The 25294-nt window shown below is 35.1% G+C and overlaps 1 protein-coding gene across 1 annotated transcript in view; it reads right to left on the bottom strand.

Moving 5' to 3' along the window:
* Positions 1 to 25294, bottom strand: part of SLC9B1 (solute carrier family 9 member B1) — a 132171-nt gene that overhangs the window by 83050 nt on the left and 23827 nt on the right. Inside the window, exons 2-3 of the mRNA XM_033214887.1 lie at positions 16568 to 16637; positions 14456 to 14597 (exon numbers count right to left, since the gene is read on the bottom strand). Of these exons, the coding sequence (XP_033070778.1) occupies positions 14456 to 14597; positions 16568 to 16637 (212 nt within the window). The remainder of the gene's footprint in view (positions 1 to 14455; positions 14598 to 16567; positions 16638 to 25294) is intronic.

A 25294-nucleotide genomic window follows, 5' to 3' on the forward strand; every position in this document is an offset into this window, starting at 1 on the left:
TGTACAACTGTATAAATTTACCAAAACTCATCAAAATGTGCATTTAAAATAAATAAATTTTGTGGTCTGTACATTATACCTCAAAAAAGCTGATAAAATATAAATTGGAAGAAAACTACTGGAAAACAATAAGTTGGAGACGAATGAGGGTGATCAAAATTAAAGAATCTTTCTAGAGGAAACTAAAGATTTTAATTTTAAAATTAGGTTTTTTATTACTTGTTAATTCAAGTACACATTTTAAATTTCAAGGGTAATCATGAATAGAATAGAACTAGAACATACAACTTTTAAACAAATAGAGGGGAAAAACCTTGATCAATCTAATAGAATGCATTGGGGAAAAGAATTAGAGAAACAATATGGTTAAGAGAAAGCACAAAATATGATGACAGAAGTAAATATAAATTTATCAATAAACACAATAAACTTACATGGTCTAAATTAGTTAAAGACAGACACTTGAAAACCGGATTAAAAACATGAAAATCCAGGTATAACCTGTAATAGTTAAAAACATGAAGACACCAAATTCTGAAGGCATGAGAAGAGTATATGATAAATAAAACAAATATTAATCAATATATGGCTGAAATAGCTATTTTCATATCAACAACTAGAATTGAAGACAAAAAACATTCTGAGGAATAAGAGTCATTACATAAAGACATGTATGCATGTAACAATTCAACCTTAAAATGTATGAAGCATAAATTGACAGAATTACAAAGAAAAATGGCTAAATCCTCAACCTTGAAGAAACTAAACCTCTGAGTCAATGATAATCAAAAAGTAGTAAGACTATCTCAGATTTTAACAACTGTATTAAAAAAGCTTAATTTAAAGGAAATATATAGACTTCTGTACCCTCAAATTAGAGAATATATATACTTTAAAGGCTGCTTAGGAGAACTGAACCTATACTAGCCTACGAATCAAATCACAACAAATAAACAAACATAACATGCGGCTTATACTCTGTAACCAAAATGCAACTTATACTAGAAAAAAATGTAAATTTCTTTCATTTTCAAACTAAAGGCATACCTTTAAATAATTTTTGAGTCAAAGAAGACATGAAAACAAAATCAGAAAATATTTGGGAGTGAAATACTACATAACAAAACTTGTGAGATAGAGCTGAGGCAGTACTGAAAGGGTAATTTATATCTTTAATGTTTACATTGAAAAATAGGCTGAAAATTAGATAAGTGTTCACCTTAGGAAGTTTAGAAAGAGAAAAACAGACTGGGCATGGTGGCTCAGGCCTGTAATCTCAGCACTTTGGGAGGCCAAGGTGGGCGGATTACCTGAGGTCCGGAGTTCAAGACAAGCTTGGACAGCATGGTGAAAACCCTGTCTCCACTGAAAATACAAAAATTAACTGGGTGTGGTGGCGGGTGCCTGTAATCCTAGCTACTCAGGAGGAGAATTGCTTGAGCCCGGGAGGCAGAGGTTGCAGTGAGCCGAGATGGGGCCACTGCATTCCAGCCTGGGCAACAGAGCAAGACTCTGTCTAGAAAAAAAATCAGAGTAAACCTAAATGAAATAAATTAAAGGAAATATTGCTAAAAGTAGAAATAGACATTAATAAACTATAAAACAAAGAAACAATAGGCAAGATTCACAAAACCAAATGCTGATTCTTTAAAAAGAATAATAAAATAGGCACACTTCTGGTAAGATTGATTAATTAAAAAGAGAAGGCATAAATAAGCAATATTAGGAATAAAAAATGAGGTATAACATAAAATATGAGTGAAAAAATAATAAAGTGAATACTATAGATGTATATATGACAACAGTCTAAAAACGTAAGTGAAATGAACAATTTCTTTGGCTACTATAATTTATAAACACTTAGTCAAGAAGAAATGGGACACCTAAATATTCCTGTATCTATTTTTAAAAATTAAATCAGTAAATACTTTCTCATAGAAAATACCCACTAGTATGAGATACTTTAATATGAAAGTTCTACCAAACATTCAAAGAACATACAAATAAGCACTCTTGTATAAAAATAATTTCAGAGAATTGAAAAAGAGGCAACACCTTCAATTCATTTTGTGAAGCTAACATAAATGCAATATAAATATTTAAGATCATTATAATCCAAGAAAATTGGAGGCCAAACTAAGCTTAGATACAGACATCTAAATTAAAATAATAGCAAATCTAATCATGTATTCTAAAAAAATTCTTGACCAACTGGGTATCTCAGGAATAGAAGCAAACATTTAACAGTTTGCCCAAGCAGCTTTTATTTTATTTTACTATTTTTAAAGAGACAGGGTCTTGCCCTGTTGCCTGGGTTGGAATAGTGGCACGATCATATAGCTCACAGCATCCTTGAACTCCTGGGCTCCAGGGACCCTCTGCCTTAGCCTCCTGAGTAGCTGGGACTATAGGCACGCACCACAGTGCCTAGCTAATTTTAAAAAGTTTTTATTTTGTAGAGACGAAGTCTCACTATGTTGCCCAGGCTGGCCTCAAACTCTTGGTTTCAAATGATTCTTCCACCTTGGTGTCCCAAAGTGTTGGGATTACAGGGATCGGCCACGGCACCTGGCCTGAGCAGGTTTTAATAAGTCACCCCATGTTTGGAGAATTTCTAATATAATTAATTTTACTTTCCCAATGTAGAAGCTGGGAACTCAGTTTTTAAACTTCCTTTGTCATGAACGCATAGACACATGATGAACACACTGCTACCGACATTAATTTCTGCTTTTATCTGTACAGTTGGTGCCTCCAGGAAAAGGAGGGGAATGATGTTGGAAAATAGTACACAGGAACTATATCCATAATGATTTTATATATATATATATTATATATATATAAAAACTAGAATTTAAGACTAGAATATATATATATATATAGTGTGTGTGTGTGTGTGTGTGTGTGTGTGTGTGTGTGTTTGTTTTTTTCAGGCTAGAGTGCAGTGGCGCAATCTCACAATCTCAGCTCACTGCAACCTTCGCTCCCCGGGCTCAAGAGATTCTCCTGCTTCAGCCTCTTGAGTATCTGGGACTACAGGCGCATGCCACCATGACTGGCTAATTTTTGTATTTTTTAGTAGAGACGGGGTTTCACCATATTGGCCAGGCTAGTTTGAACTCCCAACCTCAGGAGATCTGCTCGCCTCAGCCTCCCAAAGTGTTGGGATTACAGGAGTCAACTATCACGCCTGGCCAGGGAATGTTTAAATTAGAAGGTCCCACGCGTTAATATGATATCTTGGACATTGATAAGACCACATAGACAAACCATATAAAAGGAAAAGAGGAAAAGGCCCAGGTCTAAGTCCTGAATGGTATTTAGAAGTTAGGAAAAGAAGAACGGAATATGGAAGACAAGAAAGGAAGAAGCAGTGAGGGAAGAGGAAAATCAGTAAGTGGTGCCTCAGAATTAGAAAAAAAAAGACAGTGTTTCAATAAGAGAGTGGTCATTGGTGTGAAAAGCTGCAAAGATCTTGAATAAGATGCAGACAGAAATGTTCACTGGATTTGGTTAATACACTTAGTCAGATTTAAAAAAAACTAGCAATTTCACCAGTTATATGGTCCTTTTCATACTCCAGAGATGAAGGATAATATTTACTAGCCAATATAATATTCTAGGTATTGAATGTAGATATCAGTATTGATTTACTTTGAACTTCTACTTTAAAATAAAGAAATTAAGTCTCTCCTGAAATTCAAAGATATTATCATTTCTTAACAGTCATCAATAGTTTTCATGACATCTCATTTGAAGCAATAACTAATTTATATTACATTAGATAATTTAATACATGGTTTCTGAATGACTATTTATATGCGAGGGTAGGTCCCAATCATAAAGAGCTAATCCCTGATTTGAAGGAACTTACAATTAATTTAATAAAAAAGACAGAAATGTTGTACAAATTAAAACGGCATAAGTGCCAAAGTAAAACTGGGAAATCTGGAAAAAAAATCATAGGTTCTTGAAAGATGAAATGTCAATAGGCAAAGAATAAGGACATGCTAAGTTAAGGGATAGGATGGACACGGATATAGCAACGTGAAGTCAAGAGCACATTGAGAGGTAAGTAAATTTGTCTGGATGAAGTGAGATATTTTGGCAGGTGAGAGTGGAAAGAAAATTCATAATTGAAACATGAAGTGTCTTGAATGCTTTGCTAAATTTTAGGAGTAAAGTAAACATAAGAAATGTTATGGGCTGGGTGCAATGGCTTATTGTCTGTAATTCCAGAACTTTGGGAGGCCAAGGCCGGAAGATGGCTTGAGCCCGGAAGTTGAAGATCAGCCTGGGAAACTTAGGGCGATGCTGTCTCTACAAAAAATTTAAAAAATTATCCAGGTATGGTGACATGTGCCTGCAGTCCCAACTACTCAGTAGGCTGAGGCAGGAGGATCGCTTGAGCCCAGGAAGTCAAGGTTGCAGTGAGTTGTGATGGTGCCACTGTACTGCAGCCCGGGCAACAGAGTGAAAGCCTGCCTCCAAAAAAAGGAAAAAAAAAAGAGAGAGAAATGGAAATGTTATGGAAGTGGAATTGATAGGGCTTATAAACAAAATGAGTGATAGCATGAGGAAAAAAAGCCAAGTCAAAGATGTTTATGAGCCCTCTAGGCTGTATAACTGAGACAGTATTATAACTTAAAAAAAAAAAAAAGAAAGAAAAATAGAAGGAGCAGAGTTTTCTAGTGAGAAGGTGAAGATACTTTTGACTACACTGAGTGTGAGGAATCTTAACAAGAGCATTACAAACAGGATTCTGGTTAAAGAATTTATTATTATGCTTGTAGTTGAGGGTAGATATTTTGTTTTAGCTCTCCGGCAAACAGAACCATATAGGTATTCAATAAATGTTTGCTGAGTAAATGACATTTTGATGTATTAATGTTAGTTCAGGAGAGCACCTAAACACCAATGTTGAGAACTTTTTTGGGAATACTTTAATTATGAACTTTTAGAACACTAATACAATTTTTTTCTAACAACCAGAAAAATTTGTTGTCCCTAATTCTTTTCAATGTGCCATTCTCAGAGCCCCAGCTGGGTGCAGTATATGGCTAAGCAATTAATATGGGACTGCTAGAGTTTTTAAAAAACATAGTCTATGAGAAGTTACAAATTTTTTAAAACATATTCTTATCTTTAGGATAATACTACAAAACTTTTCTAAAATAAATGCTCTAAAAATTTTTATTTGCTCTCTAGTATTTATTGATATGGTTAGCTTTCTGGTTTCTTAATTTACAGTACACGGTTATACTCATTATTAAAAGCTTTTTAAATATGATGCTGTGAAAGGTGTTACAGAGAGCAATTGCATAAATAGTTCTACTTATGACAGGGTAAAAACCACTGAGCAAACATACTTAATTGAATGCATGACTTCTTGGGGAATAAAAAAGCATTATAATGTGAAACTGTAGGTGAAAACCCTCCTCAAGTTCATTGACGTTAGAGACAAAAGTTTTCAATTCTTTTCATTTCCCATTTGCTCTTTGCCAATATTGGAATAGTAAGTAGTTAACCTGATTGGTGAGAACCTCATAGTTATTGAGCCATATCCTAGAACCAGTAGGATTCTTTTGCCTCAAAAGTGAGAAATCCATTCCTGTCTCCGTTTTGCATTGCTTTTCCTTTGTTATTCTCAGTGGTAAACACACGTGGATCAGGACCCCACTAGAAGGCAGGGCTAGCAGTCCATTTCTCTTCTCCACCCTCTAGTGAACTCCAGTCTGCTCATGATAGTGTTTTTGAGGCAAGTCCGTCCTCCTAGTTAACTGGGTACTCAAAGTCTGCTCTGAAGGATCAACTTGCCAGACAGGAAGAGACATGATCTATGGAGAAGCCTTATCTTTACTCCAGTTTTCCAAGGAGGTCTTTCGTTGGTGGAAGTACTGGCCCTCCACTAATGAAACTATGTTCACCCCCACTTGGCTACTTAGTGTCTGTTCTCTACTGACTATAACCCAGAAGGAATGGGGATATTATTATATTTTTAATAGGCTTTTTTTTTAGAGTAGTTTATCAAATATGTCCCTTTGCAAATATTTTCTTCCAATCTGTTGCTTGTCTTTTCATTCTCTTGAAAGTGTGTTCCACAGAGCACAGATTTTTTTCCCTTCTCTTTTACAGACGGGAACAGCATGGAAGAACATAGATTTTAATGTTAAGGAAATCAAGTTTATCTATTATTTCTTTCATGGAGTGTACCTTTGATGTTATATCTAAAACTCCTTACCATACCTAAGGTCATCTAGATTTTCTATGTTACCATCTACATTTACAGTTCTATGTTTTACATTCAAGTCTATGATAAATTTTGAGGTAATTTTGTGGAAAGTTTTAAGGGTTATGTATAGATTCCTTTTTTTTTTTTTTTGCATGCATGTGGATGTCCATATGTTTTGGCATCATGTTTAGTTGAAAAGATTATGTTTGCTCCATTGTATTGCTTTTATTCCTTTGTCAAAGATCAGTTGACAATATTTTTGTGGGTCTATTTCTGGACTCTATTCTGTTTGATTGGTCTCTTTGTCTAGTCTTTTACCAATACCACATTGTCCTGATCATTGTAGCTTTATAGTAAGTCTTGAAGTTGGGTAATGTCAGTTCTCTGATCTTGTTTCTCTCTTTCAGTGTCGAGTTGGCTTTTCTGGGTCTTTTGCCTGCCCAAACAAATTTTAACATAAATTTGTTCATATCCACAAAATAACTTTCAGGAATTTTGATTGGGATTGCATTGAATCAAGTTAGGAAGAACTGGCATCTGACAATACTAGTCTTTCATGAACATAAAATATTTCTCAATTTATTTAGTTCTTTTATTTATTTCATCAGAATTTTACAGTTATTACTCAAATAGATCTTGTATATATTTTTGTTAGACATATCTAAGATGTTAATTTTGTGGTGCTAATGTAAATGGTGCTGTTTTTAATTTCAAATTCCATTTGTTCACTGTGGCACATAGGAAAACAATTGACTTTTGCATATTAATCTTGTATCCTGCCTACTTACTCACTTAGTAGTTGTTCCAGGAGTTCTTTTTTACATGATTCTTTTAGAATTTTTACCTATACAATCATCTGATCTGTAAATAAAGACAAATGTATCTCTTCTTTCCTAACCTGTATACCTTTTGTTTACTTTCCTTGTCATAATTCATTAGTTGGACTTCCAGTACAATGTTGAAAAGAAGTGGCAAGAAGAGGCATCCTTACCTTGTTACTGATCTTAGAAGCTTCTAGTTTTTCACCAATAAGTACAATGTTAGCTGTAGGATTTTAGTAGATAGTTTTTATCCAGTTGAGGAAGTTTCCATTCTATTCGAGTTTGCTGATATATATATATACACACACACATACACACACACACACCCGTATATATATGTGTGTGTATATATACATATTTTTTAAAAATTATGACTGGGCATTGGATTTTGTCAGATACCTTTCTGCATCTACTGATATGATCATGTGATTTTTCTTTCTTAACCTGTTGATGTGATGGATTACATTACTTGATTTTTGAATGATGAACTAATCTTGTATATTTGGGATAAATCCCACTTGGTGATGGTCATGGTGTATCCTTTTTATATGCTGTTTAATTCAATTTGTTAATATTTTGTTAATAATTTTTGCATCTATGTGTATGAGAGATATTGGTCTGTAGATAATGGTTCTAAAATGTTTTTTTGCCAGTTTTTGATATTAGGAATGCTGACCTTATAGAATAAATTGGAAAGTATTCCTTCTGCTTATGTCTTCTAGAAATAGCTGAGAAAATTGTATAATTTCATCCTTAAATGTTTCATAGAATTCATCAGTGAATCCACCTGGGCCTGGTACTTTCTATTTTGGAAAGAAACATTGATTCAATTTCTTTAATAGTTATAGGCCTATTCATATGATCCATTTCTTCTTGTGAGTTTTGGCAGATTGTGTCTTTCAAGGAATTGGTCCTTTTTATCTAGGTTATTGAATTTGTGGGCATAAAGTTGTTCATAGTATTCCTTTATTAACCTTTTAATGCCCATGGGATCTGTAGCAATGTCTTCTCTTTTATTTCTGATATAAGGAATGTGTGTCTTCTCACATTTTTTTCTTAGTTTGGCTAAAGGCTTATCAATTATGTTGATCGTTTCAAAGAACCAGGTTTTTGTTTCATTGAATTTATTGATTTTCTGTTTTTAATTGTATTGATAACTACTCCAAATTATATTACTTATTTTCTTCTGCTTACTTTGAATTCAATTAGCTATTCTTTTTCTAGCTTCCTGAGGTGGAACTTAATTTATTCATCTTAGATCTTTCTTTTTTTCTGTTAAGAAATATTATCAATACTATACATTTCCTTCTATGCATTGCTTTTGCTGCATCCCATAAATTTTGATAAGTAGTAGTTTCGTTTTGTTCAAAGTATTTGTATTTTTTATTATTTTATTTTATTTTATTGAGACAGAGTCTCACTCTATCACCCACACTGAAATATAGTAGTCTGATCTTGGCTCACTACAGCCTCTGCCTCTGGGGTAAGCAATCTTCCCACCTCAGCCTCCCAAGTAGCTGAGACTACAGGCATGCATCACCACACTCAGCTAATTTTTGTATTTCTTTGTAGAGACAGGGCTTCATCATGTTGCCCAGGCTGGTCTCAAACTCCTGAGCTCAAGCAATCTGCCTGCCTCGGCCTCTCAAAGTACTGGGATTACAGGTGTGAGCCAACATGTCTGGCTGTTCAAAATATTTTTATATTTCTCTTGAGAGTTCTTCTTCGATTCGGTGTTATTTTGAAGTGTGTTGTTTAATCTTTAAGTATTTTGGGATGTTAAAGCTGTTTTTCTGTTACTGATTTCTTAGTTAAAATCCACTGTGGTCTGAGTGCATAGATTGCATCCTTCTAAATTTATTAAAGTGTGTTTTATGGCTCAGGATATAGTCTATCTTCGTGAATGTTCCGTATTAGCTGGAGCAGAATTTGTATTTTGCCCTTTTGGGATGAAGTAGTCTACAAATGTCAATTATATCCAGTTGACTGATGATGCTGTTGAGTTCAACTATGTCTTTACTGAATTTTTGCCTGCTGTCTCTGTCCATTTTGGATAGATGGTTCCAACTAGAAAATGAAGTTCCAACTAGAAAAATGAAATTTATCTCTTTCTCCTTATAGTTTTATCAGTTTTTGACTCGTGTGTTCTTTTTTTAAGAAAAAGGGTCTATGTTTCCCAGGCTGGCCTCCTGGGCTTAAGCAATCGTCCTATTCAGTCTCCAGAGTAGCTGGGACTACAGATGCATACCAATGAGCCTGGCTTGACTCATGTATTTTAATGTTCTTTTGTTAGGCACAAATACATTAAGGATTGCCATGTCTTTTTGAATAAGTAACCCTTTTATTATTATGTAATGCTCCACTTTATTCCTGATAACACTCACTGTTAGAATTCTGCTGTCTGAAATTAATATAGCTAATTTATCTTTCTTTTATTAGTGTTAGAATGGATTCTCCATCTCTTTCCGTCATCAATATGTATCTTGTAAAAAACACATATTCGGGTCTTATTTTTGACCCACTCTAGCAATCTCTGTATTTTACCTAGTGTATTTAGACCATTGACATTTAAAGTGATTATTGATCTATATGGGTTAATATCAATCATACTTGTTCCTGTTTGCTATTCATTGCTCTTATTCTTTGTTGCTACTTTTGTCTTCCATTCTTTTCCTGCCTTTTGTGGTTTTAATTGAGCATTTTATATGATTCAATTTTCTGTTAGCATATCAAATATACTTCTTTATAAATTTTTGTAATGGTTGCCTGAGAGTTTACAACATGCATTTACAAGTAATACAAATCTACTTTCTTTTCTTTTCTTTTTTTCCTTCTTTTGCCTAGGCTGGAGTGCTGGAGTGCAGTGGTGCAATCTTGGCTCACTGCAACCTCCATCTCCTGAGTTCAAATGATTCTCCTGCCTCAGTTTCTTGAGTAGCTGGGATTACAGGTGTCTGCCACCATGCTGGCTAATTTTTTGTATTTTTAGTAGAGACAGGTTTCATCATGTTGGCCAGGCTGGTCTCGAACTCCTGACCTCAAGTGATCCGTCCACCTCAACCTCCCAAAGTGCTGGGATTACAGGTGGGAGCCACTGTGCCCAGTCAAAGTCCATTTTCAAATAATACTATATGGCTTTGTATGTAGAGCAAACACTTTATAATAATATTTCTAATTCCTCCCTCCCATTTCTTGTATTATTACTCTCATTCATTTCCTTTACACATAAGCTATAGTCATAAATACATTATTGCTATTATTAATTTGAACAAATTGTTATCTATTAGATAAATTAAGAATTTAAAAAAGATTTTACCCTTGTGTATTTCCTTTCAAATATTCTTCCTTTTTTACATAGATGTGAGTTTCTGACCTACATCATTTTCCTTCTCTCTGAAGACCATCTTTTAACATCTCTTGCAAGCCAAGTCAACTGGCACAAAAGTTCTTCAATTTTTGTTTATCCGTGAAAGTCTTTATTTCTCCTTCACTTTTCAAGGATGGTTTCACAGGATACAGAATTCTAAGGCTGGTGTTTTTTGCTTTTGTTTTTTCTCTCTCTCAACATTTAAAATATTTCATGCCACTCTATTCTTGCTTCCATGGTTTCCGATGAGAAGTTGGATGTAATTCTTACCTTTGCTCCTTTATAGGTCGTTTTTCCTCTGTCTTCTTTCAATACTTTTTTCTTTATCTTTGATTTTTCTGAAGTTTGAATATGATATGCCTAGGTGTAGTTTGTTTGAACATTTACCCTGTTTGGTCTTCTCTGGGCTTCCAGAATCTGTGACTTGGTGCTTGACATTCATTTGTGGAAATTCCTAGTCATTATGTCTTCAAATATGTCTTCTGTTCCTTTCTGTCTTCCTTTTCCTTTTGGTATTCCCATTTCATGTATGTTACACCTTTTGTAGTGACCCCACAATTCTTGGATATTCTGTTCCATTGTTGTTCAGTATTTTTTTCTTTTTGCTTTTTCAGTTTTAGAAGTTTCTACTGGCATATTCTCAAGCCTGGAGATACTTTCTCAGTTTTGTCTAGCCTACTAATAAGCCCATCAAAGGCATTCTTTATTTGTTACAGTGTTTTTGATATCTGGCATTTCTTTCTTACAATTTTTATCCTATGTATAATACTCATCTGTTCTTACATGTTTTCTATTTTTTTCCATTAGAGATGTTAGCATATTTAACATAATTGTTTTAAATTCACGGTCTGATAATTCCAACATACCTTCCATATATGAGTCTGGTTCTGATGTTTGCTCCATTTCTTTAAACTGTGTTTTTTTTTTGCCTTTTAATACACCTTGTAAATTTTAGTTGAAAGATGAACATGATGTACTGAATAAAAGGACCTGTGGTAAGTAAGACTTTAGTAATGTGGTGATAAGGTGTGTGTGTTTGCAGTGGGGGGAGGGGACATTCTATAGTTCTATCACTAGATCTCAGTCTTTTAGTAGGCCTGTGCCTCTGAGCTGTGAATGTCAAAAATGCTTTTCAGTTTTTTTCCACTCCCTTAGTTGGTGCAGGATGGTTAGAGGGGGCCAGAGTTCGATATTTCCCTTCAACTATGTGGAAGGCTAGAGGAGGCTGACTAGAGTTGGGAACAGAACTTATCCATTAAAATCTTACTATCAGTTTTTATGAAGTTAGCAGTCTTGCAAGTTTAGTTCAAAAATAACATCCCAGAGACTTCCAGTTTCCAGTTCTACATGTAAGGATATTAGAAGTCATCACTCTGTCCTAAAAATAAATAAAAAGCCGAAGAAACTGAAAAATCAACAACTCTTCTTATATCCATCAGATCCAAGTTGGTTAGGCTCTGATAAAAACATGTATAGGTTAGGCTCTGACAAAATTTTTTTTTTTTTTTTTTGAGATGGAGTGTCACTCTGTCGCCCAGGCTGGAGTGCAGTGGTCATTGCAAGCTCCTCCTCCCGGGTTCACGCCATTCTCCTGCCTCAGCCTCCCTAGTAGCTGGGACTACAGACATCCGCCACCATGCCCAGCTAATTTTTGTATTTTTAGTAGAGACCGGGTTTCACCATGTTAGCCAGGATGGTCTCGATCTCCTGGCTCCTCGTGATCTGCCCACCTCGGCCTCCCAAAGTGCCGGGATTATAGGAGTGAGCCACTGCACCCAGCCTTTTTTTCGGGGGGATGCAGGGGGCAGACTTTGTAAGAAGAACAGAATGCTTCTTGTGGTATATTTCACGATGGTTACCCTCTCTCTTCCTTGATACTTTCCCTCTCCCCCTGCTGGTTGGTTGCAGAAGGTAAAACTTAAAAAAGTGTGGGCCTCCCCCACCCCATAACTGGGGCCCTCCTGGAGTTTTTAACTCTTGACTTTTCACACAGAGCTTCAGCCAAGTTTTAAATTACAATTCAGGTTTTTGTACCCTGATCCTGGTTCCCACAGAGGTTTTCATTCCTGTAAGTTATGATTCTCTGAATCTGTCAGTCTAATCACTCTTATTTTTTGGGCAGCAGTTTGCCCTGTGACTCACTTCTCTGATGGATTTAAGAAGAGTTGCTCATTTTTCAGTTTCTTCAGCTTTTTATTTGTTTTTAGGACACAGTGATGACTTCTAATCTCCTTACATGTAGAACTGGAAACTGGAAGTTTCTGGGATATTATTTTTGAACCTTAAACTTCCAAGACTGCTAACTTTATAAAACTGATAATAAAATGTTCATGGAGAAGTTCTGTCCCCAAGATTACTTAAAAATCATAGTTGGACATATAAGAAAACTTTAATTTATTTAAAGAAAAAAAGCTTCATAAAATACATTAGCATTTTTGTTAAAAGTAGGTTGAAAAGAAACAAAAAGGAATAATAACTTAAGCTCTAAATCTACTGTCCTAGACTATCCATTTATTTGGGATGAAGCAAGCCATTCTCCAAATAAGGTATGTAAACAGTATGATTCAATGTGATTAGACTGATTTCTGTGTGCGTTTGCGAGTTTAGATTTCTTATTTAAATTTAACTTGTATGCATTGTGGTATTGGTGAATTAACTATTATTTACAGAAAAACATGTTGTTCTATTTCCTTTTATTATCCAAACTCTATGCAGTTTTAAGAAATTATTTTGTTGTTTCATTCTACTTACACATGGTTGTACATTACTTATTCCATGATGCGGCCGAGTGGGATTCCTAGCAGTGACATGTTCTAAGCATACTCAGAGGTTGAGATTCTATACTTTGTATATAAAGGATACAGTGTGAATGTAGGGAGTGGGTTGAGAGAGAGAGACAGAGAGAGACTGATTTCAAAAAAGAGACTGCAAGAATATGCACCCCTAAATAGAAACAAAGAAAATCTCCTTTTCCTATAAATGTCTCCAAAACTGCAAAATCAAAAATGAAAGAAAACTAAGGGGGAAATGAGTTATATCTAAACCTAAAGTTTCAGTTCTGATGTTCTAGAACTCCTCTATTAGCTCCTGAGCAAACTGTAATCCACAATCAGTGATAATGTTTGGTAACTAATACATTTCCTTCTCTTCCACAGGTCCTGGCCCTACTCCTAGTAACTGCTGTGTAGAAATTGCCTACTAAATAGACCAGGTCATGGGAACATGTGTATTTACAAAGGAGTTCAATCACTTACACTGGCGATGAGGACTATTCAAGTTCACAGAAACTTTGATTCAAGGCCATCAATATATAGATATAAATTAAAAAGCAACCTTTACTAATAAAAAAATCAATGAATAAAATTTGCTTCAAAAGTTTAAAGTTAGCAATCAGCAAATAAGAAAATAAAAGTTTAAAACTTCAATTACTTGTGCGTCATCATTTTTAATCAATTTTTTGTTCTCTATAGAGAACAAAATTCTGTACACTTCTTGAAGCCAAAATATCTTTCTCTCATAGGTTTAATCAAACAGAATATTTAGAAAAAAAAAACACAAGAATATCTCTTCGTAAGTATTTGCTGACAACAACAATATGCTTTAAAACTGTAGTGGGAAAGCAGTTATTACACAACTTTTTGCAAGGTTGCAGTTGTTTTAAAACTTAGGGCCCAATTTTAATAAAAAACATAATATTTCCAAAATTATAATGTTCTTTCTAGCTAACTTAAAAGTAAATGTCAAAGTAGGTTTTAAATAAAACCCTTTAATCAATGATGTTTCTAATCCCAAAAATTTAACATAAAAAAGTATGACAAATATTAAAACATACACTTCCTAGGCAATATTCTGTGTTTGTTTTTGTCTTTGAAAGATTCAAGAAAATATTTCCTTTGTTCACATATTGCTTGTAACAGAGCTGATCATCTGATCTAGAGTATATCGATTAAGTAGTGTCTTTGTTGTCTCGTGTTTTAATATTTATCAAACATATTTATCATTTTCTCTTCATTTACATTTTCTTGTTTCACATACCATTTGTAATAATTACATTCAATGCTCCTCTTAGAGGACAAGAAATGTATGTCTTCTTTTTTGTCTGTGGTTTTATTTCTTCCGTATCTGATAGGCCAGTTTTAGTTTCTTCATGTGCAGTACTGTTAAGATCAATGAGACTCTGTAGTAAAACAAGAAAATCTTTAAGGAGCTATACTTTTTGTATAATTTTACGAACGTACTAAACCACCAAAGTTTGGAATTAAATTTATATTATCACTGTCAATGCGAGGAATCACAGATAGAAAAGAAGATTCAAACTCCATATCAGTAGTTATTTGGGGATGTAACAGCAGTGTATTTTGCAGGGTACCTTGATTTAACCTTTTATAGACTTGTGTCCCCATCATTTTCAATCATTTGTGTATACTGAATAAAGGTGCCTACAAGTTTGGTCCATCCTCTGTACACATCCCAAAGATTATTCACCAAAACTTTTTTTTTTTTTTTGAGACAGAGTCTCGCTCGGTCGCCCAGGCTGGGTGCAGTGGCCAGATCTCAGCTCACTGCAAGCTCCGTCTCCTGGGTTTATGCCATTCTCCTGCCTCAGCCTCCCGAGTAGCCAGGACTACAGGTGCCTGCCACCTCGCCCAGCTAGTTTTTTTTGTTTTTTTTAGTAGAGATGGGGTTTCACCATGTTAGCCAGGATGGTCTCCATCTCCTGACCTCGTGATCCGGCCGTCTCGGCCTCCCAAAGTGCTGGGATTACAGGCTTGAGCCACCGCGCCCGGCCTCACCAAAACTTTTGCGAAATGAAAATACAACTCAATTAGACAGGAAGTGAAATATAATTTTACTTGGATTCATCTCATTTGATAAATTTATATAACTGAAAGAAAAATGAGAAAAACATAGGTCAAGCCTTCAGAAATTCAGGCATGCTTCCACTAATATTTATAGACAACATATTAAATACTGCAAGGGTATACCTTAATCTCCCAGGCCTTTTAATGGTAACCTAATTATGAAACTGCTGATTTGGAAAAAACAGGAATCTTTGGTTTGTGAGAATATTGAGAAACTTCTTCCAATGTAAAAAACAAACCATAAACAATGATAACAACAATAAAACACCAGAGTAGAGTTAACTCTGCAATAGAAATCTCCCAAATTTGCCTTATGATTGTCATGGGTGGGTGGGTGTGGGTATGTGTGTGCCAGCAATTTGAGTGACTTGATAATACTTTGAGTGAGTGAAAGAGGGAACATCACATCATCACAGGAAACAATAAAAAGGCTAGAGGGCATGGACACATTGAGGAAGGGAATTTTACATGTAATCACTAAGGAGACAGAGATGTCAAAGCAGCTGATGGCTAAAAATGAATTATGTAGCTCTTTAAGATCACAGTTCTTCAAATCTGATCATAATTAACCTATTGGAGTTCTGGTATAGAGGCTGTTTCTGAAAATTCTGTTACCATATAAAGACACAATGGTGAATTATTATTAAGGTGGGTGAAAGGTCATATATAGTAAAACCATATTATTTTAAGTTTTATTATTTTAGAATTAATAATAAACTGATATAGACTAAGATGACTTCTTCACAGATAATTAGAATAAATAGTGAATATTTAAAATATTTTTAAAAACGACTTTTTGACCGTTAACAACTATAGAAATCTCTATTTTAAAAAAATATGAAATTTACAATTCTAATTATAAGCAATTATTACTAAGTAAAACTAGATCAACAGAAGGTCTAATGACTTGCTCTACATAAATATAAAAATAAAAAACTTGAGTCTCTTCAGAATACACAGCACAACATTTTAATTAATCTAGACTTATCTTTGCCTCCGTTTAAGTTACTGAGTTTTCCCTGAATGTGGCAAGAAATAATAAGCAACATTTCTCCTTATTTCTAAAATCTGTGCTCTTTAGCTCTAAAATGCACCCCTTTCCATTTGTTTCATTATTTCTGCTCATTTCCTAGGACCCATTATAACTAGCTATTTTTAAATTTACCACTTTTCATTTTTAACCAGATATATAAAAGAAATCTATCTAATAAGTAAACTTCAAAAATAAATTTTAAGATCAGATTGATTTTATGTCATATATTACAATATACTTTTAAGTTTTTACCTGAGCAGTTGGAGGTGTTTCGAAGTTTTCATCCTCCAAATGTTCATTTTTTGATTCTGTGGTGTGCATGCTAAGATTTAAAATAAAAATACTTTAAAAGAAGAAACAAAACTATAAATCCATATGAAAACAAACATGGTTAAGTGGGATTAATTTTTTAAAGGATTTTTGTTCTAAAGTTGTATCATAGTCAAGTCAGATATCTTTATAGTCAACACAGATCCAAATATTCATCTTTTAACATTATTAACCAAAGCCATATGCGTAAGTTTTAAAAACCATTATCATATAGAAATGTAACATTTCTCAACAGTTCATAATGCTGGCCCATATCATAGAATCATGTATCAGAAAACACATAAATTTATTTTATGTACTGAACTAGTGTGTTTGAGTTAATATCCACTGTTGATTTAATCTATCTTCAGTCGTGATCCTACATAAAAGACTCCAGAAAAATTTTAAATGAAATATGACCAACTACATTACTACCTACATCTATAAGTTACTGATACATACTATCTTTTTACGTGGTCCATTTGAAGGATCTGTAGATCCAACATTTAAACTTATCTATAAAGTTTTATTTTGAAGAAGAATAAACTAGATTAATAAAAGAATAATTACTTCTGATAACTTTTATTTTAAAATATCTGTTGTTTCTACCTCCTCTGTAATCTTTGCTAGCTTTGAATGTAGGAAGGGTAACTTTTCTTAAAAATACCTTCTCTCAATTTTTGAGTTGTTTTAAGAATGAAACTAAAGATTTCAAGTTTTAATTTTTAGATAGTCTATATTACCATATCCTGTAGCATTTCAAGTATCTATACTTTTCTAAAAGGAAAACAATTTTAATAATGAAAAATTTTAATAAAAAGGAAATGAAAAGGAGCATTAACATTTGAGTAGCTACCATATGTTAGCTGCTTTACATCTATTGTCTTACTGTAATGAAGTAAAATACTACTGTGTAAAATCCTATAAAGTATCAAAACTGAAGTTATAACTTTATTAAAGCAAAAAATAACCTTTAAAATTTTTGATTAGAAACTTAGATCTAAATTCCTTTAAAGTGTAGTTCCATTTTGATTGAAGTGACTGTCAAAATTATTATCTTGTCATTAGAATGATGTATTAATCTATTTCCCTGCAGCTATGAAGAGATACCTGAGTCTGGGTAATTTATAAAGGAAAGAGGTTTAATTTCACATGGCTTGGGAGGCCTCAGGAAACTTAAAATCATGGTGGAGGGGACCTCTTCACATTGTGGCAGGAGAGAGAATGAGTGCAAGCAGGGGAAATGCCAGACACTTATAAAACCATTAGATCTTGTGAGTTAATCTCAAGATTATCTAACTCACAAGATCCAATTACCTATACCTTGTCCCATCCATGACATGTGGGGATTATTATAACTCAAGGTTGAGATTTGGGTGGGGACAAGGAGCCAAATAATATCATTCTGCCGCTGGCCCCTCCCAAATCTCATGTACTCACATTTCAAAACACAATTATGCCTTTCCAACAGTCCTCCAAAGTCTTAACTAATTCCAGCATTAACTCAAAAGCCCAAGTCCAAAGTCTTGTCTGAGACAAGTAAAGTCGCTTCTTCCTATGAGTCTATAAAATCAAAAGCAAATTAGTTACTTCTTAGGTACAATGGGGGTACTGGGAGAAATTGGCCAAAACAAAGGGGCTACAGACCCCATTGAAGTCCAAAATCCAATAGGGCAATCATTAGACCTTAAAGTTCCTAAATGATCTCCTCTCACTCCATGTGGCACATCCAGGTCACGCTGATGCAAGAGGTGGGCTCCCATGGCCTTGGGCAGCTCTGCCCCTGTGACTTTGCAGAATTACAGTCCCACTCTGTGGTGCTTTCACAGGCTGGTATTGAGGGTCTGCTGCTTTTCCAGGCACATGGTGCAAGCTGCTGGTGGATCTACCATTCTGGGGTGTGGAGGATGGCGGCTGTCTTCTCATAGCTCCACCAGGTAGTGCCCCAGTGGGGACTCTGTGTGGGGGCTCCATCTCCACATTTTCCCTTTGCACTGCCCTAGCAGAGGTTCCCCATGAGGGCTCTGCCCCTGGAGCAAACTTCTGCCTGGATATCCAGGCATTTCTATATATCCTCTGAAATCTAGGTGGAGGTTCCAAAAGCTCAGTTCCTGACTTCTGTGCACCTGTCAGCCTAACACCACGTGTAAGCTGCCAAGGCTTGGGGCTTGCACCCTCTGAAGCAATGCCAGAGCTGTACCTGGCCTCCTTTAGACATGGCTAGAGCTGAAGCAGCTGAGCCACAAGGCACCATGTCCCAAGACTGCATAGAGCAGGGCGGCCCTGGGCCTGGCCCACAAAGCCATTTCCCCCACTAGATCTCCAGGCCTGTGAGGGGAGGGGCTGCCACAAAGGTCTCTGACATGCCCTAGAGATATTTTCCCCATTGTCTTGGTGATTAACATTTGACTCCTCATTACTTACGCAACTTTCTGCAGCAGGCTTAAATTTCCACCTCCTCTCCCAGAAATTTTTTTTTTTTTTTGTATTGCATCATCAGGCTGCAATTTTTCTAAACTTTTATGCTCCGCTTCTTCTTGAACACTTGGCCACTTAGAAATTTCTTCTGCCAGATATCCTAAATCATCACTCTCAAGTTCAAAGTTCTACAGATCTCTGGGGCAGAGGCAAAATGCCACCAGTCTGTTTGCTAAAGCATAGCAAGAATGACCTTTACTCCAATTCCCAAGAAGTTCCTCATCTGCATCTCAAACCACCTCAGCCTAGACTTCATTGTCCATATCACCATCAGCATTTTGGTCAAAGCCATTCAACAAGTCTTTAGGAAGTTCCAAACTTTCCCACATCTTCGTCTCTTCTGAGCCCTCCAAACTGTTCCAACCTCAGCTTGTTACCCAGTTCCAAAGTCGCTTCCACATTTCTGGGTATCTTTACAACAGCAGCCCACTCTGTGATGCCAATTTACATTAGTCCCTTTTCACACTACTACAAAGAAATACCTAAGACTGGGTAATTTATAAAGGAAAGAGGTTTAATGGACTTACAGTTCCACATGGCTGGGGAGGCCTCAGGAAACTTACAATCATTGCAGAGGGCAGCTCTTCACAAGGTGGCAGGAAAGAGAATAAGTATAAGCAGGGGAAATGCCAGACACTTATAAAATCATCAGATCTTGTGTTGTGATCACATCAGATCACTCATTATCATGAGAACAGCATGGGAAACCACCTCCATGATCCAGTTACCTCCACTTGGTTCCAGCCCTGACACATAGGGATTATTACAATTCAGGGTGAAATTTGGATGGGGACACAGAACCAAACCATATCAAATGACTACCTTGTCATAAGCTATTAGATTATGAGGTAATTGGTAAGAACAAGGGAGGTACGTGAATCACCTAAGTTGTGTCATGTTCTGAATAAACAGGCTGGGAGTTAGAGCCATTAAAAAATTTGAGCTGAAGTGCACATAAATTTTGAGGAGAGGACACAAAGTTAATTTACGTACTTACTAATTTTGGAATGCCTACTCTTCTGGTCTCTGAAGGTAAAGCAGCCAAACAAAAGAAAATAAAACAGAAATATAGCCTTCTGCTCTCATGGATCTTATACTCTTATTAGGAGGAAGGGGAAGACTATAAAAAACATTTTCAGTACTGCAGAAAATAAATGAGGATCATGTGATAGAGATCAAGGTGACATTTGAACTGTGTCCTAAATGAGGAGAAGCTGAGACATAAGTAAGCAGATGGACTGGGAGCAGGCAAACATAACACCAACAATCATATAAGTAGAGACATCAAGAAACTAGGCAGCATATTTTAAGATCTGTAACTATAATGATTAGGATAGCAGGGCTTGGAACCCAAGCAAGCAGACTATGCATTAGAACTTCAAAACCTAGGTAAGGGGTCTGAATAACAGACGTATAGGTTAATAGCTATAAGAGAAGCTTGAGACTAAGTCAAGCAATATTTGTGACTGGCAGTCACTCAATACCCTCTTTATATATCTGCCAAGAGTGGAATTGGTAGGTGGTATGCCTAAAAGCAAGGACTTTGAGCTGAGAAAGAAATGTATTCAACTCTTCTCTTATCTTTTAGTAACTGTGGGAAGTGATTTATCTCCATTGGCCTCAATTTCCTTATCTGAAAAAATATATAGTAATGCTTAGTTTATTGGTTATCATAAGAATTAAATTATAATAGCTGATGCCAGTTGAACTATATTAAGCACTTAACATGAATCATCTTCCTCATTTCTCTCAACAACTCTATGAGGTGTTTAATACTATTATCCCCATTTTATGTTCAAACTATGGAAGCGGGAAAGTTAAGTAATTTAACTTTCAATATAGTCAAAAAACTAGCAAGTGGCAGAGCTGGAATTTAAATGAAATACTCTTTAATATTACTCGGATCTTTGTCAACTTTGGTATTGTCTCTTTTTTCTTTTAACTGTTGTGGTGACATTGCATTATGAATTTAAATTGCATTTCTATAATGAGTACTTTTTCATATATTTACTGGCCATTTGAATATCTTCTTTAGTAAAGTGTTCAAATCTCTTGTCCACTTTTTTGTTGTATTGGATCCCATTTTCATATTGATTTGTTGGAGTTATTTTTAGGTATTAAAAATATAAATCTTTTATTGGATATATAAAGAACCAATATCATTTCCCACTCTGTGTCTTGCCTTTTTATGCTGATGATTTGTTTTTAAAAGATACTTTAATTTGGCCCAATTTATTCTTTCCTTTCTTTATCCTTAGAGCTTTTATTGTTTGAGAAATCTTTGCCAAATCTGAGGTCACAAATGTTTATTCTCCTATATATTCTTCCACAAACATTATTGTTTTGTTTTTCACATATGAAAGGAACAACAATAGGTCTACGGTCTATGATCCATCTGGAATTGAATTTCATATATGGGGTGTGAGGGAGAGATCAAAATTTATTTTTCCCATATCAATATCTAATTGACTCAGCACAATTTATCAAAAATATCATCCTTTATTCACTGTATTGCAATGTCACTTTTTTGTAACTCAGGTAATCACATATATATGAATTTATTTTCATATTCTATCCTGTTCCACTGACCCATTTGTCTATCCTTATGCTAACATTATGCTAGTGCTTGTATTTTTTTTTTTTTTTTTTTTTTTTTGAGATAGGGTCTTGCTCTGTCACCCAGGCTGGGATGCAGTGACACAATAATAGCTCACTACAGCCTCAATCTCCTGGGCTCAAGTGATCCTCCCACCTCAGACTCCCAAGTAGCTGGGACTATAGCCACAAGCCATCATGTCCAGCAATTTTTTTTTTTTTAATTTTTAGTAGAGACGAAGACTCACTGTGTTGCCCAGGCTGGTCTCAAACTCCAGAGCTCAAGCAACGCTTTCGTCTCAGCCTCCCATAGTGCTGACAGGCATGAGCCATTGTGTCCGGCCAGTATAGTAGATATTGGCATCTGGTGTTGTTGTACATTCTCCACTTTTGTTGTTCTTCAGAGTTGGATTGATTTTTTGATCCTTTGTATTTCCATATAAATTTTAGGACCAAGTTGTCAATTTACAGACACACAGCTGGAATTTTGACTGAATTTACACTGAATCTATAGATTAATTTGGGGAGAACTGACATCTTAACAATATTGAGTCTTCTAATCTTTGAACACTGTATATTCCTCCATTTATTTAGATTTTATTGATCTTAATAATTTTTTGTATTTTCAATGTAAAGAACAGTATGTCTTTCATTAGGCTTATTTTTAGGTATTTTATGTTTTTTGGATGGTTATAAGTTTTATTTCTTCCTCTAAATTTTACGCATTTTTCTCCCTTTTTCTTTTGTTTTTCTGGCTTTAACCTGCCATTACAGTTGCTCTAAGTGATTGCTAACCTTGGTATTGTCTGTCTTCAGAATTTGTTCTAATATAGATCTGTTGCTGATAAATTCCTTATTTCTTTGCCTGAAAAATATCTATATTTAACCTTCACTTTTGAAAGTGATTCTTATTAGATATAGGTTAGAGTTTATTTTCTTTAAATACTTTAAAGATGTTCCACTGTATTCTGGCTCCCATAGTTTCTGCTAAAAATTTAACTGTCATTCTTGCTATGACTCCTTTGATAATAATAATATCTTTCTTACTTTGGCTGATACTAATCACAAATATTTTAAGCAATTTTCCTGTGGTAAATATGCATAAAATTTACCATTTTAACTACTTTAAAGTATATAGTTCCAGGAGCATTATGTATATTTGCATTGTTAAGCAACCATCACCACCATCCCTCTCCAGAATGTTTTCATTATCTGGAACTGAAACTCTGTATGTATTAATTAAACAATAACTTCCCATTCTCCCCTCCGGTAACCCCTGATAGCTACCATTCTCCTTTCTGTCTGTATGAATTTGAATATTCTAGGTACTTTATATGAGTCAAGTCATACAATATTTACCCTTTTGTATCTTGCTTATTCCACTTACCATGTCTTCAAAATTTATCTAAAATTTATTCAAAATTCTGTACATGTTGTAGCATGTACAGAATTTCCTTCCTTTTTAAAGGCTGAATAATATGCATTTATATGAATATGTCACATTTTGTTTATCCATTCATCTGCTGATAGACCTTTTAGCTATTGTGAATAATGTTGCTATGAAAATAGGTGTGCCAATATCTGTTTGAATCCCTGCTTTCAATTCTATTTGGTATATACCTAGAAATGGAATTGATGGATCATATGGTAATTCTATGTTCAATTTTTGGAGGAACCACCATTATACTGTTTTTTTTTTCCACAGCAGCTACATCATTTTATATTGACATCAACAATGCACAATGATTCCAGTTTCTCCACATGCATGCAAAAAGTTGTTATTTTCTGTTTTTTTTTTTTTTTTGGTAATAGCCATCCCAATAGGTGTGAATGGTATCTACTATAGTTTTGATTTCCACATCCCTAATGATTAATGAGGTTGAGCATCTTTTCATGTGCTTACTATTTGCATATATCTTTTTGGAAAAATATATCTTCAAGTCCTTTGCCCATTTTTATTTTTATTTTTTTGAGACAAGGTCTCATTATGTCACCCAGGCTGGAGTGCAATGGCACAAACATAGATCATTGCAGCCTTGAACTCCTGGGCTCAAAGGATCCTCAGCCTCAGCCTCCCAAGTTGTAGGACTACTGATGCACATATCCACACCCAGCAAATTTTTTTGGTACAGCCAGGGTCTTGCTATGTTGTCCAGGCTGGTCTCAAACTCCCAGCCTCAAAGTGCTGGGATTATAGGCATGAGCTACTGCACCCAGCATCTTTGCCCTTTTTAAAATTGGGATGTTTGTTTTTTTCTGTTGCTGCGTTGTAGGAGTTCTTTATATACTGTAGGTATTAATATCTTATCAGTAATATGTAAATATTTTCTGTAAGTTGCCTTGTCACTCTGTTGATAGTGTCATTTGTTGCATATAAGTTTTAAATGTTAACATAGTCCAATTCATCTGTTTTTCCTTTAGTTGTCTGTACTTTTGGCATCATAGCCAAGGAGTAAACTGCCAAATCCAATATCATGGAACTTTCCTTCTATATTTTCCTTTAAGAGTTTTAATATTTTTAGTTCTTATAATCATAGTTACTGTAACCTCTTTAACTCAAAAATCTGGATTCCTTTTGAGTCTGTTTCTCTTTTCAATTTTCTATCTTGGCTTAAGGTCATATAACATTGTCTAATATTATGGTTCACAATTTTTTTTGAAAGCCTGACATTATGTACAAATTGCACAGTCTCCAGATGATCACTTCTTTTGTAAAGAAATATGTGGAGTAGGGGGAGTGAAAAATCACTTTAACAAAATCAGAGATTGAGCTTAGTTGATAGCTTTGTAATGATCAGTTTTATTTCAATTTGTCCTTGTTCCTCAAGTATAGTCCTTTAGGGATTTTACCCTGGATGATTTCCTTGATAAATTATGGCAGTCTCACTTGATTCCTCCCATATCAAGCATTGGATTAGTCTGTTTTCACACTTCTATAAAGAACTGCCCAAGACTGAGTAATTTAAAAAGGAAAGATGTTTAATTGACTCACAGTTCAACGTGGCTGAGGAGGCTTCAGGAAACTTACAATCAGGGGGAAGGTGAAGGGGAAGCAAGGACCCTCTTCACATGGTGGCAGAAGAGAGAAGTGCAAGCAGGGGAAAATGCCAGATGCTTATAAAACCATCAGATCTCATAAGAATGCATTCACTATCTTGAGAATAGGATGAGGGAAACTGCCCCCATGATCCAGTCACCTCCCTCCTTTGACACATGGAGATTACAGGTCTCTCCCTCTATACATAGAGATTACAATTTGAGATGAGATTTGGGTGGAGACACAGAACCAAACCATATTATTCTGCCCTGGTCCTCCCGAATTGCATGTCCTTTATACATTTCAACGTCAATCATGCCTTCCTAATAGCCTCCCAAAGTCTTAACTCATTCCAGCATTAACTCAAAAGTACAAGTCCAAAGTTTCATCTGAGGCAAAGCAAGTTTTCAAAACCAATCATGCCTTCACAACAATCCCCCAAAGTCTTAATTCATTTCAGCATTAACTCAAAAGTCCATAGACCAAAGTCTCATCTGAAACAAGGCAAGTTCCTTCTGCCTATGAGCCTGTAAAATCAAAAGCAAGTTAGTTACTTCCAA

Source organism: Trachypithecus francoisi, unplaced genomic scaffold, assembly GCF_009764315.1.
Source record: "Trachypithecus francoisi isolate TF-2019V2 unplaced genomic scaffold, Tfra_2.0 Lachesis_group1, whole genome shotgun sequence".
NCBI classification, from domain to species: Eukaryota; Metazoa; Chordata; class Mammalia; order Primates; family Cercopithecidae; genus Trachypithecus; species Trachypithecus francoisi.